Source organism: Rana temporaria, chromosome 3 (assembly GCF_905171775.1).
Source record: "Rana temporaria chromosome 3, aRanTem1.1, whole genome shotgun sequence".
Lineage (NCBI taxonomy): Eukaryota > Metazoa > Chordata > Amphibia > Anura > Ranidae > Rana > Rana temporaria.
Window position 1 is genome coordinate 232,689,481 of NC_053491.1, and position 18,417 is coordinate 232,707,897.

The following is an 18,417-nucleotide window of genomic DNA, read 5'->3' on the forward strand; positions in this document are numbered from 1 at the left end:
GAGGAATGCAGCCTTTTGCCGCCATGATCAAGAATGGCAGTATGGATTCTCTATAAACCTTACCCGGGATCTTGTGGTGATGCAGAAGGAAGAGCTCAGGGGACATCGGTAGTTCCTGATCTGTGAATGTCTGCGTGATCTGGTGAACCTCTGTCCAGAAGGGTTGTAACACGTGGCAAGACCAGAAGATGTGAAGGAGCGTTCCAACCTCTTCCCCACATCGCCAGCATAAGTTGGTGCTTTGAGGGAACATCCTGTGGATCTTTTCTGGCGTGTAGTACCAACGGGTCAGGACTTTATATCCTGTCTCCTGGAGCCTAGCACAGATAGAGGTCTTGTGTGCGAAAAGGATGACCCGATCGACCTGTTTCACTATAAGTTGCAGGCCCAACTCACGCTCCCATCTAGCAATATAAGGAGGCCTGTATTCAGGTGGCGGAGATACCAGTATTTGGTATGTAAGAGAGATTGCATGTCTCAACTGGGATTGGTCCGAGTTCAGTGACTCAAAGGGCATCAATTGTCTCCCGAAGGCTTCCGGCGAGGGCATTGAGCTAATAAAGTGTGATAGCTGTACTTTTTGCCAGAAACATAGCCCCGTCAGGGCTGGATCTTCCAGAATTTGCTGCCTACTCATCTACTTGCCATTGGAAAGGAAATGTCGTGCTTGTGATCTCTCAACACGTATAAGATCCAGGAATCTGGGGTCGTTAAGTCCCGGCAACCGACAATTCACGGAATGCCTTCTGAGCTGTTCGAACCGTCACTCCCACTGTGGGACCCATTTTTATTTTAACACTCTTACAACTTAATATATGAAAAGGAAAAGTGTATTCCAAGTCAGCAGTGCTGTCAAGATTTAACGGGAAGGAATTATATTTTGGCCCAAAAAAATTAGGAGTTCTACCACGAGAAGGTGGACTCTTTTGATCAGGACCCTACACTAACACTAACTGCACTACCTTTTCAAAGAGACAGCTCAATCCAGCAAAGAGACAGCCCCATATATTCAGAAAAGAGACGTCCCAATCCAGCAAAAATATCCCCATATATTTAGCAAAGAGACAGCCCGTTTCAGCAAAGAGACATCCCATTCTAGAAAAGAGACAGCTCAATTCATAAAAGAGACAGCCCTATTTATTCAGCAAAGAGATGGCCCAATCCAGCAGAGATATCCCCATATATTCAGCAAAGGGACATGCTAATCCAGCAAAGAGACTTACCCCTATATTCAGAAAAGAGACAGCCCAATGAGGCAGAGACATCCCCATATATTCAGTGAAGAGACAGTCACAACCCAATCCAGCAGAGACAGCCCAATCCAGCAAAGAGAGAGTCACAGCCCAATCCAAAAAGAGACTGTCACAGCGCACGTCCAGGTCCGGGTCAGCCCCCACACCTGTTCATACTTTAGCAGTGCCTGACTCTCCTCTGCACCAAGCATCACTCCTCTGAGGCCCCCCCCCCCCCCAATCTCCTGCACTAAGTCATCGCTCCAAGGAGCCACTTCACCAGAGTTCCAGTGCTGTTCAGTGGTGGAACCCAGAAGGCAGAGCACTATTATGTAGTGGAGCAGGGAGGAAGAAGTTACATCCACCGTCTCTGCTGGGGCCCGTGAATGCACATAATTGATTGCTAGGACACCAGGACAGTCGGGACTAGTTGTTTGCCAGTGTGAAACAAAGGGGAGGTGCCAACTTGGGGATTGGGATGCGTGGGCCCCCTATATCAGTATGGGCTGTCCCCCTCTGATGGCGGCCCTGCTGTTTACAGAGAATTAATTTAATATTTGCAGTTGTTATATGCTAATTGAAGTACACAAAGATGATGGGTTTATAAACCAAAGCTTCCTTTTTATTGTAAAAGTATGCATGTGTATTTAAATACACACAAATCTACTGAGCCATTGTTCACATTGTTTCTTCTTTGATAATTACTTTGTTCATAAAGTTTATTACTTTATTAAATAAATAATAAATGCACTTTCTTTACTTTTAAAAACTAACCACACTCTGAGATGTCCTTTACACTCTGATGAAACCATCATTATACACAATCTATATAGCCAATTTTCCCTCATACATTAAATATATACTCGTTTAATGTCTCATAACTCTGATAGGGGTTGTGTAGACTTTGAGTGTCCTCTGAGTTGTTCCTGAGAAGACTGGAGACATCATTTAGCGGACTCCACAGAAGATAGCGGTCAACAGAATTCGGAGAACATTCTTCTGGTTGAGACTTTGTTATTGAATATGGGTTTTCTGGTGCATCTTCTTTTTTTGGTATCCGACCAATGACAAATGTCACTAAATTCAGTATTAGCTCTAGGAACTCAGCCACTGTGCAAACAGACACTCCAATCCAAAGGCCCACCAGACCTCCTATACTAGAAAACAGGTCCACCAGCTACAAGTCAGAGAAAAAACATATAAATTAAACTCTAACTAGAAAGCATAGATTTATGCAGCTCTGTATCCTTTAATAAACCGATAAATTCATTTTTTTTTGTACATGCAGCTAGTGTATGTACTGCCCACTTCTGTGACCAAGCGCCAGTTAATGGAGCGAAACATGTCAGGGGGGGCGTGGCTGGGGCAGCTCTGGCTGAGGCCCCATTCATCTACTTACTAATGCACTAGGTCAGTTAACGGCGCCTTTTCTTCTCTTTGATAATGATCTTACACCTCTGAATAGTGCACTGATGCCAGCTCCCTTTACTAAGATCTCAGTTTAGAGCCGCACTGCAAGTTTCATTTGGATTATAGTGTATGTACTGTATGATTTTGACTTGCTATTAACCTCCTCTAAATAGCAGAACTCAAATCAGGAGAGGAAGGGGCAGGACTTGGAGCCAATCAGAAATGCTGCATGAAAATGTGCTGACAAGGAATTTGCTGCTAGGAGGAAAAGAAAAGTGAGTGTCGAGATGACCTCATTGGTCTATTGTTTCTACTTAAAGTGGTTGTAAACCCAACCACACATCTTGCACCTACAGGTAAGCCTAGATTAAGGCTTACCTGTAGGTGCAAGAAATATCTCCTAAACCTGCACGGTTTTGGAGATATTTACAGTAGTTACAGGCGCCAATGTCTCCAGGCGCAACCAGGGTTAATGCCGTATTCCCACGCATGTGCGGGAGTGACGTCATTGCCGGAGCGGCAATAACAGGAAAAGGATGCGAGGGGACATGGCGGCGGAGGGGGAGGAAGACGACTTCGGGGGCTGCGATCTCAGGTAAGTGCCACATAATGAGCTAGTATGCGATGCTCATTATGCCTTTTTCTTGCAGGTAATTTTTTCCCTCCCTTTATCTGGGCCGGTTTACTTCCTCTTTAAGGCTCCATGTACACGGGACGCTTTTACAACTGCTCCTAAGTGATTAAACTTGACAGATAGTAACCCACGTTTTAAAACGTCTGTTTTGCCACGTTTACATGCCACGTTTAGCCACGTTTTATTTTTTGGCCCAAAAACGAAAAACGGCTATAAACAAAACGCTGCTAAACGCGGGTTACTGCGTTTAGTCGCGTTTGAAACTTGGAAATCTTCTGGGTCTGAACCCATTTTTTTGCTTTTCAAAGAAACACTGTTAAACTTAACTGCCTAAAAACGGCAATAAATGAGACTGTGTACATGGTCACATAGGATAACATTGAATGAGTTCAGGGGCAGTTGAAAAAAGCATCCAACTGCCTCTGAACGTATGTTTAGCAGGGTCCCGTGTACATGGGGGCCTCACTGTTCAATCAGCAGTCTGAGGAAGTAGAGAGGAGACAAATGTTTCCTTTTTATAGTCTTTTATGGTAAAACAGAAAGTGGTGTCATTCATCTGACTGTGCCTTGTGGCAGGGCTGTGTGAATCTTAAAACTTGATGGACAAAAATACAAATAGAAATTGTCAGGTATTCCTTCTCCTTTATATGAATTTTATCTGTGTGATTATTCTCTTGTCTAGAGTTCAGCTCTCATTCGGCCGATTTCTAGTAGGTTGCAATAGAGTGCGGAACCTCTTAAGGTGCATCCACTAAGCTGCTAAAAAAAAAAAAAAAAAGGGGCTTTTCTTATTTATTTATATTATTTAATGTTGGTAATAAATGTGTCCAATGGCATTACAGCCAATAGAGTTTAGAGTTTTTTTGTTTTTGTTTTGTTTTGTTTTGTTTTTTTTCACTTTTGTTTGTCATTTTTCTCCTTGTTTATGAAACTTAGTTTTATTTATAAAGACATTCTATATCACAACGGCTACATTTATGTCTTTAAAGTGGTAGTAAAGTGTTTACTACCACTTTTACTACCTAGGTATAAAGAATATCTCCTAAACCTGTACGGTTTAGGAGATATTCCCCTCGCAATGTGCTGCTGATTGCAGCAGCGCATGCGCAGCGGGATCCTCGGCTAAAGGCCAGGTGGCCGCCGGACCTTGCCGGAATGAAGTCTCCCACGCGCATGCACGGGAGTGACGTCATCGCCGCTCCAGCCAATCATAGCGCTGGAGCGGCGATACCCGGAAGACACGCCGAGGCAAGATGACATCTCGCTCGGCGTGGACCAGGTAAGTTCTCTACACCTCGTTCCAAGGTACACAGTGCATAGTAGCTCATAATGCCCTTTGCCTTTCAGGTGTAAAAAATAAATAAAACAATTATTGGGTATACAACCGCTTTAAGACACCTTTCACGCTAAGGCAGTTTGCAGGTGTTTTAGCGCTAAAAATAGTGCCTGAAAACTGTCTCCCATTCATTTGAATGGGCGTTTTCACACTGGGGCGGTGCACTTGTGGGACAGTAGAAAAAGTCAGGCAAGCAGCATCTTTGGGGCGTGTTTAGATCGCTGTAAATAGAGCTCCAAAATGCACCTGCCCATTGAAATAAATAGGCAACACTTCCAAAGCACCTTAACCACTTAAGCCCCGGACCATTTTGTAGCTAAAGGACCAGGGTACTTTTTGCGATTCGGCACTGCGTCGCTTTAACTGACATTTGCGCGGTCGTGCGACGTGGCTCCCAAACAACATTGGCGTCCTTTTTTCCCACAAATAGAGCTTTCTTTTGGTGGTATTTGATCACGTCTGCGGTTTATATTTTTTGCGCTATAAACAAAAATAGAGCATCAATTTCGAAAGAAATTCAATATTTTTTACTTTTTGCTATAATAAATATCCCCCAAAAATATATAAAAAATATATGTTTTCCTCAGTTTAGGCGGAAACGTATTCTTCTACATATTTTTCGTGAAAAATCACAATAAGCGTTTATTGATTGGTTTGCGCAAAAGTTATAGCGTCTATAAAATAGGGGGCAGTTTTATGGCATTTTCGTTAATATTTTTTTTACTAGTAATGGCAGCGATCTGCAATTTTTATTGGTACTGCGACCTTATGGCGGACACTTCGGACACTTTTGACACATTTTTGGGACCATTGGCATTTTTATAGCGATCAGTACTATAAAAATGCATTGATTACTGTAAAAATGTCACTGGCAGGGAAGGGGTTAACACTAGGGGGCGATCAAGGGGTTAATTATGTTCCCTCATTGTGTTCTAACTGAAGGGGGGGTGGGACTGACTAGGGGAAATGACAGACCGCTGTTCATACATTGTATGAACATACGATCAGTCATTTCTCCCTCTGAAAGGACCGGGAGCTGTGTGTTTACACACACAGCTCCCGGTTCTCGCTCTGTAACGAGCGATCGCGGGTGCCCGGCGGTGACCTCGCCCGCCGGGTACTCGTATCGGCACCAGGGGCGAGCAGGGAGCGCGCACCCCTAGTGGCCGCAATGCAAAATCACGTTATATTACGTGATTTTGCGCAGCCGAGCCGACCTGCCGCCGTAAAACTACGGTGGGCGGTCGACAAGCAGTTAATGCTATAAATAATGACATCTTATAAAAAAATTTACTCCAGGAATATAAAACGAGTTTGGAAATTCAAGAGAAATGCTTAAATATTGCATTACAATTTAACTAAACCCATTAGATTTTAGTTGACTAAAATGTACTGGAGATTTCAGTCGACTAAAATACGACTACAACTAAAACAATTCATATGACTACCACTAAAATGGCATTTTGGTCAAAAGACTAAAACGAAATAAAAATTGCATGTCAAAACTAACACTCTTCCTCACCTGTGTCAGGTAGTGTGTTTCATATCTTACCTGCATCGAGGGCACTTCTTCTATCAGTTCATAATTTAGCTGCTGGTAATAAACCACAAGCTTCACTATATTGTCCCTGATGGAAGAAAATAACACATTTTAGGGCATCAAACTGAGTTTATAATAAATAACTTTTTAATCTTCCTTAGTAAAATTTAGTAGAGAAAACTACTACAGGCTCCACACTGTAGCCTCGTACACACGACTGGTTTTCTCGGCAAAAACCAGCAAGAAAACTGCTTCTTGCCGAGATTCCCGTTCGTGTGTACGAGGCTTTCAGGTTTCTCGTCTGGAAATCTGGCCAGAATCTCGACGAGAAAAAAAGAGAACCTGCTCTCTTTTTTCTCGTCGAGATTCTTGTCGGCCTGTTTCCCGACGAGCAACCCGAGAGTGTGTATACTTACCTGTCGCAGTGGAAACCCACGCATGCTCAAAATGACTTTGACGCATGCGCGGTAGCTTCCACGGCATAGGTAGGATGAAGCAAGATGGCGGCGACGGCATCTAATGTGACGAGCGCATTCTCGTCGTATGCGATGACGTCACCGCGTTCTTTCCTTTCAAGAGAACCGTGGTTCTTTTGAAACGAAAGTCTGTACACTCCGGCGGCAAGAGTTTCTTGCCAAGAATCTCATCAGGGAAAACGACGGGTTTTTCCTGACGAGATTCTCGGTCGTGTGTACGAGGCCTGTGGCCTACATTTTAAGAATGGGCTGTGTGGACTAGCATTGTGATACATAGCGGAGAGCAGATAGCAAGGTCTGCTCTTCATTATAATTGTCTCCTAATTTTCATTAAAAGATAAAGCATTGAAGTGAAACGTTATTTTTATATTGGCTCGCTTACTCTACACATTCTGGGGCAGATCCACAAAGAGAGTACGCCGGCGTATCTACTGATACGCCGGCGTACTTTCAAATTTCCCGCGTCGTATTTTTGTTTTGAATCCTCAAAACAAGATACGACGGCATCTCGGTTAGATCCGACAGGCGTACGTCTTTGTACGCCTTCGGATCTTAGATGCAATTCTTCGGCGTCCGCTGGGTGGCGTTCCTGTCGTTTTCCGCGTCGAGTATGCAAATTAGCTATTTCCGACGATCCACGAACGTACGAGCGGCCGTCGCATTCTTTTACGTCGTCTCTAGTCGGCTTTTTCCGGCGTATAGTTAAAGCTGCTATATGGTGGCTTACTCAATGTTAAGTATGGCCGTCGTTCCCGCGTATCATTTTAAAAATTTTATTTTGTTTGCGTAAGTCGTCCGTGAATCGGGCTGGACGTAATTTACGTCCACGTCAAAACAATGACGTCCTTGCAACGTCATTTAGCGCAATGCATGGCGGGAAATTTAGGGACGGCGCATGCGCAGTTCGTTCGGCGTGGGGACGCACTTCATTTAAATTAAACACGCCCCCTAATCACCGCATTTGAATTGCGCGCCATTACGCCACGAGAGATACACTATGCCGCCGTAAATTATGGCGCAAATTCTTTGTGGATTCGAAGCTGGGAAAAGTAAGTTACAGCGGCGTAGTGTATCTCACATATGCTGCGCTCATGCAATTGTTTGTGAATCTGCCCCTCTGCATTTATGCACCAAAAATAGTGTTTGTTAGATTCATGTTCCACTTAGCACATTTTACATAGACCAAATCAAGTCACTAGAATGGGGTTAATCTTAATAAATCAAAAACACAATATATTACAAATGTTGATATGTTTGTGTATGTTCAAAGCGGAGCAAACACAAGACATAACCTAAATTGTGAATGGAGTGACTTGCATCTTTATGTGTCTGCGTTCTCACATATCCATTCTGCATCTTAGCCTAATAGGCAATTGATAAATTTAACCAAGCACATGTATTATATCTTGGTGAGTTACTGTGGACTGTTTGGCCCCAACGGTACTATTTTCTTTCTTTTTTCGCTCACTTTTCTGCTACGCCAAAACGTGCAGAAAATAAGTTTTAATATAAATTGCTAGCAAAACATTAAAGACATGGTTCACCTTTACCAACAAAAATGCCTCTACAGATAACGGATGTAGGTAAAGCTGTGTTGCTTTGACCAACATTAAATAATGCCCTTGCTATAGGAATTGGTCATTTGCATATCCCATGAAGCCTGACTAGAAAACTCCCAGGATGCTGCTAAGGACATTGCCAAGATAGGCTGTTACTGTTCACATTGATCATCATTCACCAATTCACATTTACCAAGGACTGCGACATTGTATCGGACACCTAACTGAAACTTTTTTGGGAACCAGTGATGTTATTCCAGTGACCAGTGGTAAAAATATGCACTGTTACTGTACGAATGACAGTGGCAGGGAAGGGGTTAACACCAGGGGAGATCAAAGGGTTAAGTGTGTCCCTAGGGGCTGCTTTCTTACTGTGTGTGGGGGATGGACTGACTGTATGAACAGAGAGATCCGTGTTTCTGCTTAACAGGAACACAAGATCTCTCTGTTCATACTTGACTGGACGGCGATCTGCCTTGTTTACATCGGCAGACTGTCGTCCTGTCTCTTTGGGGTAGGTGATTAAAGCGTGAGTTATTTTATTATCTCATTTTTCATTTTTCAAATTCTTGTTTTATTTTGGTAAACTTTTTTTCTGTTTTATTTTTTGTTATGCGGTGGGTGTGAATCTCACCTTGAAGAACCTGAAACATCCCACCAATGGGTCACTCAGAATAGAGCTAATTTTCCTCTTGCTAGTAACAATTTTTATTATTTTGTTTCCCCACTGAACAGAGATTGGTTACTTATTTATCAAGACTAGGGTTGTCCCGATACCACTTTTTTAGGACCGAGTACGAGTACCGATACTTTTTTTTAAATGTGTCCCCAAATGCAGCCATGTCCCCCCACAAATGCAGCCATGTCCCCCCCATATATGCAGCCATGTCCCCCCATATATGCAGCCATGTCCCCCCCATATCCAGCCATGTCCCCCCCCATATCCAGCCATTTCCCCCCCATATCCAGCCATTTCCCCCCATATCCAGCCATGTCCCCCCCATATCCAGCCATGTCCCCCCCCACATCCAGCCATGTCCCCCCCACATCCAGCCATGTCCCCCCCATATCCAGCCATGTCCCCCCCATATCCAGCCATGTCCCCCCATATGCAGCCATGTCCCCCCCATATGCAGCCATGTCTCCCCCCCATATGCAGCCATGTCTCCCCCCCATATGCAGCCATGTCTCCCCCATATCCAGCCATGTCCCCCCATATCCAGCCATGTCCCCCCATATGCAGCCATGTCCCCCCATATGCAGCCATGTCCCCCCCATATGCAGCCATGTCCCCCCCATATGCAGCCATGTCCTCCCCATATCCAGCCATGTCCCCCCATATGCAGCCATGTCCCCCCATATGCAGCCATGTCCCCCCCATATGCAGCCATGTCCCCCCCATATATGCAGCCATGTCCACCCATATATGCAGCCATGTCCCCCCCATATCCAGCCATTTCCCCCCCATATCCAGCCATGTCCCCCCCATATCCAGCCATGTCCCCCCATATCCAGCCATGTCCCCCCCCACATCCAGCCATGTCCCCTCCACATCCAGCCATGTCCCCCCCATATCCAGCCATGTCCCCCCATATCCAGCCATGTCCCCCCATATGCAGCCATGTCCCCCCCATATGCAGCCATGTCTCCCCCCCCCATATGCAGCCATGTCTCCCCCCATATGCAGCCATGTCTCCCCCATATCCAGCCATGTCCCCCCATATGCAGCCATCTCCCCCCCATATGCAGCCATGTCCCCCCATATGCAGCCATGTCCCCCCATATGCAGCCATGTCCCCCCCCATATGCAGCCATGTCCCCCCCCCATATGCAGCCATGTCCCCCCCCATATCCAGCCATGTCCCCCTCATATGCAGCCATGTCCCCCCCATATGCAGCCATGTCCTCCCTATATCCAGCCATGTCCCCCCCATATATGCAGCCATGTCCCCCTTACCTTACATGCTGCGGCGCCACATCCCCGCTTGGTTAATACGGGCGGCGAACATTACAGCTTTCATTTGAATAGCTGTAGTCGTGCCGCACTGCGTATAGACACTCCCCCTTGCTCGGGATTGGACAGTTCACCCAAGCAAGGGGGAGTGTCTATATGCGGCGCGGCGGTAAAGACTACAGCTATTCAAATGAATGCTGTAATGTTCCCCGCCCGTATTAACCAAGCAGTGATTCTATTCAAAGTATTCTATTTCGGTATCGGGGGTATTTGCGGGAGTACGAGTACTCCCGCAAATACTCAGAATCGGTCCCGATACTAGTATCGGTATCGGGACAACCCTAATCAAGACTATCCAATACACTAAGGTCCAATAAGGCAATAGACAAAAGACTTAAGTACAAGGTTACCAGATTTAAAAAATGAAATCTAGAGACACCATACTGGCCACACCCACTTTATTTATGTCTACAAAACTAAGCTCTCATTTGTAGCCATACCCACAAAGTGAGGCCCCATTTTTAACAAGCCCTGCTATAACTGGCCACAGACTTTTGGGACAAGACGCAGGCATGGAATGGAAGGTATATACAGTATCTCACAAAAGTGAGTACACCCCTCACTATTTTGTAAATATTTTATTATATCTTTTCATGTGACAACACTGAAGAAATGACACTTTGCTACAATGTAAAGTAGTGAGTGTACAGCTTGTAGAACAGTGTACATTTACTGTACCCTCAAAATAACTCAACACACAGTCATTAATGTTAAAACCGCTGGCAACAAAAGTAAGTACACCCCTAAATGAAAATGTCCAAATTGGGCCCAAAAGTGTCAATATTTTGTGTGGCCACCGTTATTTTCCAGCACTGCCTTAAACCTCTTGGGCATGGAGTTTACCAGAGCTTCACAGGTTGTCACTGGTGTCCTCTTCCACACCTCCATGATGACAAACAGGGCTGGTGGATGTTAGAGACCTTGCGCTCCTCCACCTTCCATTTGAGGATGCCCCACAGATGCTCAATAGGGTTTAGATCTGAAGACATGCTTGGCCAGTCCATCATCTTTACCCTCAGCTTCTTTAGCAAGACAGTGGTCGTCTTGGAGGTGTGTTTGGGGTTGTTATTAGGTTGGAATACTGCCCTGTGGCCCAGTCACTAAAGGAAGGGGATTCATGGTTCCCTCAATGAACTGTAGCTCCCCAGTTCCGGCAGCACTCATGCAGCTCTAGACCATAACACTCCCACCATCATGCTTGACATGCTTGACAGTAGACAAGACAAGGGAGCCGTTTGGAAATACTCGGAAATACTCAGTTTCCGAGCCTTTCCGAGGTTTTCCGAGTTCAGCCGAGTTGTCCCCGAGCCTTTCTGAGTGTTTCTGATGCTCTCCTGTTACCCCCCACCCCTGGCCACATGCGGTATTGCATGCCATAAAAGTCAATGCAGAACAAATTATTTTTGTTTCCATTGACATTTTTTTGGGGAAAAACACTTTGATATGCGAGTGCTTTGGATTACGCGCATTCTCCTGGAACGGATTATGCTTGTATTCCAAGGTTCCACTGTATTCTAAAAATATATATGTGGTATACATATGCATATAGCAATACTGTAAATAAGGGCATTCAGTCTCACCTTAAATTTTCCACATCTTCATAGCCGTGTCTGATTTGAATGTGCTGTGAAAAGTAATCCTGATAAAGGAATACAAAGTATATATTATTTATAGCTGTGATTTATTTACATGTTTTAGCAATCTATATACACAGGGCTCAAAATTTCAAGTCCTGAGCTACTAGCCAGGCCTCAAGGCATACTCGCCACCAGTTGCCCCGCCCAACCCCTAACATGCCCCACCCCTAATCCCGCCCCTAGACACACCCTCAAAAAATCTCATGAAATTACACTTAAATGTTTTATGCAGAATTAAGTTATAAAAATAAATATTAACAACTTTATCCATGCCCAAAAATGCAGAATGCACATGTCTACCAATACAGCATGTGTCCCCAGGGCAGCAAAATGTCCCCCACTTTGCAGCCAGAGTCCCCCCCCCACACACTATTGCAGCCAGAGTCCCCCCCACACTATTGCAGCCAGAGTCCCCCCCACTATTTCAGCCAGAGTCCCCCCCCCCACACTATTTCAGCCAGAGTCCCCCCCCCCACACTATTTCAGCCAGAGTCCCCCCTCCACACTATTTCAGTCGGAGTCCCCCCCACACTATTGCAGCAGCAGCCAGAGTCGTCGTCCCCCTCCACACTATTGCAGCAGCAGCCAGAGTCGTCCCCCCCCTCCACACTATTGCAGCAGCAGCCAGAGTCGTCGTCGTCCCCACACTATTGCAGCAGCAGCCAGAGTCGTTTCCCCCCCTCCACACTATTGCAGCAGCAGCCACACCACTATTGTAGCCAACCTTTACTGGGTAGGAGAGGAGCCGCCGCGTTGTTCAAACCGCGGGGAACATGACAGCTTTCAATTCAATAGCTGCGTTTCCCCGCCGTGCGTTTCATATACAGCCCCTCTCCCTTGTCCGGGAAACTTTGATAGACAGATCCAATGTTTCCCGGACAAGGGGGAGGGGCTGTATATGACGCGCGCGGCGGGGAACGCAGCTATTGAATTGAAAGCTGTCATGTTCCCCGCGGTTTGAACAACGCGGTGGCTCCTCTCCTACCCAGCAAAGGTTGTCTGCAATAGTGTGGAGGGGACCAGACGGCGGCAACAGCAGCGGCAGCAGGGACTCTCCTTGCTCACCCTCCCCTGCTCCCAGGCAGCCCACACTCGCCTACCCTTTTTTTTGGTGAATGGGTAGGGGTCCAATGTACCCAATATCTATTCACATAGGGGGAGACCAGGATCTGGGGACCCCTTGTTAATGGGGGCTTCCAGATTCCGATAAGCCTCAGGCCGCAGACCCGGACAGCCAATGGCCAGGGTTGTCAGAAAGACACCCTTGTCCACATCAACATGGGGCAAGGTGCTTTGGGGTGGGGGGCGCAGAGCCCCCCTGCCCCAAAGCACCCACCATCTCATGTTGAAGGCATGTGGACTGACAGCTGATGACTCATCGGTTGTTAAGGATGCGGCGGATGGCTTCCCGTCCCCCTCCTTACCGACCAGCTACTGTATATAAAGTGTTCAAAAAACGCAAACTGCAAATCGCGGCAAAATCACTGTAAAATCCAAAAACACAGCAAGCATCGCAAAAAGCACTGCAGAAAAGCCCAAAAGCAACATGCATAGATGTGAATCAAGCCTAAGACCCCTTTCACACTTGTGTGACTTGGGACTGTGAAGTGGCATGACAAGTCGTTCCCCATGATTTCCAATGATAACCATTCATATATGTACAACTTCAAGTTGTGTCGACTACACAGCTGTGAAATTGCGGTAAAATCACAGCAAAGTTGCGGTAGTGTGAAAGGGACCTAGAGTTCATTCATTAAAGACCGTTCACTTAGCAAGGTAGATGTCCATTTTTCTTTTTTAAGTGAATGTTACTAAACAAGGCAAACGTGATCACTTTGAATACTCAGGCCCAGATTTTTGTAGATGGGCGTAAAACTGCGGCGGCGTAACATATGTCATTTACGTTACGCCGCCGCAAGTTTTACAGGCAAGTGCTTTATTCACAAAGAACTTGCCTGTAAAGTTGCGGCGGCGTAGCGTAAATCCCCCGGCGCAAGCCCGTCTAATTCAAATGAGCCGGGTAGGGGGTGTGGAGCATTTAAATTAGGCGCGTTCCCGCGCCGAACGTACTGCGAATGCGCCGTCCGGAAAATTTCCCAGGGTGCATTGCTCCAAATGACGTCGCAAGGACGTCGTTGGTTTCGACGTGAACGTAAATTGCGTTCAGCCCCATTCACGGACGACTTACGCAAACGACGTACATTTTTAAATTTCGACGCAGGAACGACGGCCATACTTAACATTGGTTGCCCCTCAAATAGCAGGGGCAACTTTACGCGTCACAAATCTAACGTAAACTTTGTAACTTCACTGCGTCGACCGCGCGTACGTTCGGGAATTCGCGTATTTTGCTAATTTGCATACTCGACGGGGAAAACGACAGAGGCGACACCTAGCGGCGAAAAAAAAATTGCATTTAAGATCCGACAGCGTAAGAGCCTTACGCCTGTCGATCTAATGGTTATCTATGCGTAACTGATTCTAAGAATCAGTCGCATAGATACGACGGCCCAGATTAGGACTTACGACGGCGTACATTGCGTTGCGCCGTCGTAAGCCCTTTGAGAATCTGGGCCTCAGTTATGTTCTAGTAAAAAAATATATATTTTTGTTCCATTTCCCTCACACATGATTAGGAAGTCAAATGGAACCCAGTTTCCCCATATTTACCAATGTTAACCATACATTTTTATTCTTTAGTAAAATAATGTATATATTGTATGTTTTAGGTAGCTAAACTTACCAAATATTTACTGCTTGGCCACTGTGATGAAGACAGAGTGAGTTGAAAATTCTCTTCCCTAGCAATAAATAAATATTTACTTTGAATATATTGTCATACCAAATACCATTACAAAATATATTATCAATCTGTTATAGTTTGTGTTTTTGTTTTAGGAAGCATACAGTAGAAGAGTGATGGCAAGAGGTTCAGTAGAAGAAAGGGTGGCCAAATGGTCCATCGAGTCAGCCTTGTTTTATTTTTTATTTATTTATTTTTTAGTATAGATCTATGTTTGTCCCAAGCATGTTTGAATCCACTTATTATTGACTGATTCACTACCTCTGCTGGAAGACTCTTCCAAGCATCAACTACTCTGTAAAATAATCCTTTCTAAGATTAGTTTTAAACTTTCCTCCTGCTAATCTGAGGTTGTGTTCTTTATCTTGGCTTCATATTGGAAGTCCTACCCTCTTGAACTTTAAAGATTTCATCTATGCCTCCCCTTTCCCCTCTTTCCTTCAGACTGTACATATTAAAACGGAGTTCCACCCAAAAGTGGATCTTATGCTTTAAGCACTCCTCGCCCCCTTACATGCAACATTTGGTATGTAATTGCTCTTTTGTAGGGCAGTACCCACCTTCTTTTTAGAGGGACTTCCTGTCCCATGCCCTCTTTCCACTTCTCGGCCACCTAGGCGACTCCTCCTCTTCCTCTAGACGGCCCCTCACTCCCTGCAATCTTCTGGAACACATCACAGGTCTCAGAAGATTGCCTGGCCAATAGCAGAGCGCAGCGCGTCTCTTGCATGCGCAGTGCACGTCACGGTCGGGTGCCCACAGTTGACGGGGCCACGGAGAGGAGGGGGAAAAGAAGCGATGCTCCGGACGGCCGCATCGCTGGACCGTGGGACAGGTAAGTGTCTATTTATTAAAAGTCAGCAGCTACACTTTTTGTAGCTGCTGACTTTTAATAAACTAAAAAATGTATGGAACTCTGCTTTAAGTTCCTGAATTCTCCCTTGGTATGTTTCATCCCTCAGACCTTGCAGCATTTTGTTGCCCTTCTTTGGACTTGTTCTATCGCATCAGCATATTTTTGTAAACACGGCCTCCAGAATTGGATACAGTATTCTAAATGAGGTCTAAGGGCCCTTTTAATGACAGTAATGATCCGCCCCGTGAACCTCCATATGCTCAGCGGGGATCGCTCCGTTGATCCCCGCTGAGCCGGCGGATGACAGGGCGGTCCCGGCACACTGTGCAGGGACCTCCCTGTCTTTTCTCCGCTCTCCCCTATGGGGGGATCGGATGAACTTGGACCGTATGTCCGTGTTCATCCGATCCAAAGACGGAAGGAAAAATAGGATTTTCTTCCGTCTGCAGAATCGGATCATTGCGGAGGCGGGCGAGATCAGGTGTCAGCGGATGTTCATCCACTGACACCCGCAATCTCATAGGGACCAATGTATGTCCCTTTTTCATCCGCACACGGATGGATGAAAAAGCAGACACACGGTCCTCAAGTGTGAAAGGGGCCTAACTGAACATCTACAGTATATAGGAGAATCAGAACTTGCTTTCCCCCACTGGTGATCCCTGTGAGGCATTCAAGAATTCAATTTGCTTTTCCCACTGCCTGGTACACATCTGAGATAAGTACTCTTGGATCTTTTTCTTCTGTAGTGCGGGCTAACACTGTACCCCAATATTGTAATCTATCAAGGGATACTTTTTCCTTAAATGTCATTGCTTTCACCAATCTCCCAGAAATGCCAAATCAGGTTCCATGTTACAGAGACCTCCAGGGATACACCTTTGTATCATCAGCAAAGAGACATACCTTATCCATAAAACCTTTAGGCCTTGTACACACGACCGAGAAACTCGACAGGCAAAACACATCATTTTGCTCGTCGAGTCCCTTGTTAGGCTGTCGAGGATCTCGGCGAGTAAAATTTCCCCATTCCCATCGAGGAAAAAGAAGACATGCTCTCTTTTTGACTCGACGAGATCCTTGACAGTTTCCTCGTCGAAAAGTGTACACACGACCAGCTTCCTCGGCAAAAAAAAAAAACAGCAAGTTTCTTGCTGATTTTTGCCGAGAAACTCGGTCGTGTGTACGAGGCCTGAGGCCTGGTTCACACCTATGCATTTTTAGTGCATTTTCAGTTTTGCAGAAACACCCTACAGCCCATTTCACATGGTTTCCTATGGGTCATGTTCACATCTGTGCATTTTATGGAAAGGGCCAGGCACTTTTTTTCTGGTTTTTGGTTCCAAATCCAAAACTTTTGTTTTTGTATATGATTTTGCAGTTCTTGTTTTAATAGCAAACCAAACACCTTGGTGATCACTAGAACCCACATTATCTCCAACCTCAACATCAGACAATTGATCCCCATTTGTCAGTACTAAGTCTAGAATATAATTTCCTTGGGTTGGGCTTTTAACCAGTTAATTTCCAGAAAGTTTTTTTTACCTTTTTTGCTATTTAGCACTGTGCTATTTTAACTGGTAATTGCACGGTCATGCAACGCTGTGCCCAAACATAACTTATACCATTTTTTTCACACAGAAGATGTACAAGTATACAAGTGGTGGCTTTTTTGTCTGCTCCCACACTCGCCCTGGGGGAACCTTGTGACCTCCAGTTTATGGGGCTTTCCATCTGCAGTGCATCTGCTATCCAGGGTAAGCATTCTGGTGATTACTACAGCTGTCAAAACTGCATTAACACGTGTTTATGTATATTCTATTAATTATTTATTTGTATATCTATATTCTATTTTGTAGGGTTATTGTCCTCCCATTTTTGAACTCCTGAAAAAGCAGCTCAAACCGGGAAACATGTTGAGTATTGGCTAACTGTACACATAAGCTAATTTATATGTTGTGTTTATATATATATATATATATATATATATATATATATATATATATATATATATATATATATATATATATACAGCCTTTCAAAAAATCAGCAGAGCAGTACCTTCAGTCACACAGCTGGTACTACACTGTAGGTGGAGGAGGACACCTTTGCCCCTTCGCTTTCACTTTGCTGAGTGTCTTCACTGTCTGACGGAGCTCCCAGTGCAGATACACAAAGGGGAGTTTGGTCTGACAGCCTCTCTTTACCAGCTGCACAGGTCCCCCAAAACAGAGGTTGGGTCGGCATTGCAACCCCTGTGACCCCTATAGCTACGCCACTGCTTATATGTATTTCTTCTATGTATTTAGCTGTTTGTTTGGTGTTCACTTTTCATCTCAGCGGGGGCTCTGCCTAGCCATTATAAGTAGCATTTACAAATTTGTCAAATCAAATCAAAATGTCTTTTATCTAAGCATTACCATGATATCTGAACATGGGCACTTGCTACAAATACCCTAACATAATGTTTTTTATTAATAATCCTTAATGCCTGCAAATTTTATAATTATTGCTGCTTTGTTGATACTCACTGACATTGAAGAGGACAGTGGCATTTCAGTTGATCGTGGGATAGTTTATATTCATACATTTCCACACAGTCATCTAATAAGAGAAAGCAGAACAAATTCTTTGAGAGTGAGTTAAAGCGTTTGTATCCCTAAAAAAAAAAAAAAAAAAAAAGAGAGATCCTGTACCACTTAAGGACCGGCTCCTGTATATTTACGTCAGCAGAATGGCACGGACAGGCAAATCGACGTAACTATACTTCAGTTTAACTTTTCCGCCGTGCGCGCCCCTGCCGCAAGCTCTGTGATCGCACCCGCGGGACCTGCGGACTCGATGTTCACTGGTGTCCCGCGATCGTGTGTCACGGAGCTGCAGAACGAGGGATGCCTGTTTAAACCATCATCTCCCTGTT

General features: G+C 45.1%; 1 protein-coding gene across 1 annotated transcript in view; it reads right to left on the reverse strand.

The window, feature by feature from the left end:
- Nucleotides 1–1,827: 1,827 nt before the first annotated feature.
- Nucleotides 1,828–18,417, reverse strand: part of LOC120932216 (amiloride-sensitive sodium channel subunit gamma-like) — a 45,529-nt gene continuing 28,939 nt past the window's right edge. Inside the window, exons 6-10 of the mRNA XM_040344452.1 lie at nucleotides 18,029–18,101; nucleotides 14,582–14,639; nucleotides 11,782–11,840; nucleotides 6,165–6,240; nucleotides 1,828–2,409 (exon numbers count right to left, since the gene is read on the reverse strand). Coding sequence (XP_040200386.1) covers nucleotides 2,077–2,409; nucleotides 6,165–6,240; nucleotides 11,782–11,840; nucleotides 14,582–14,639; nucleotides 18,029–18,101 — 599 coding nt within the window. The 3' untranslated portion in view covers nucleotides 1,828–2,076. The remainder of the gene's footprint in view (nucleotides 2,410–6,164; nucleotides 6,241–11,781; nucleotides 11,841–14,581; nucleotides 14,640–18,028; nucleotides 18,102–18,417) is intronic.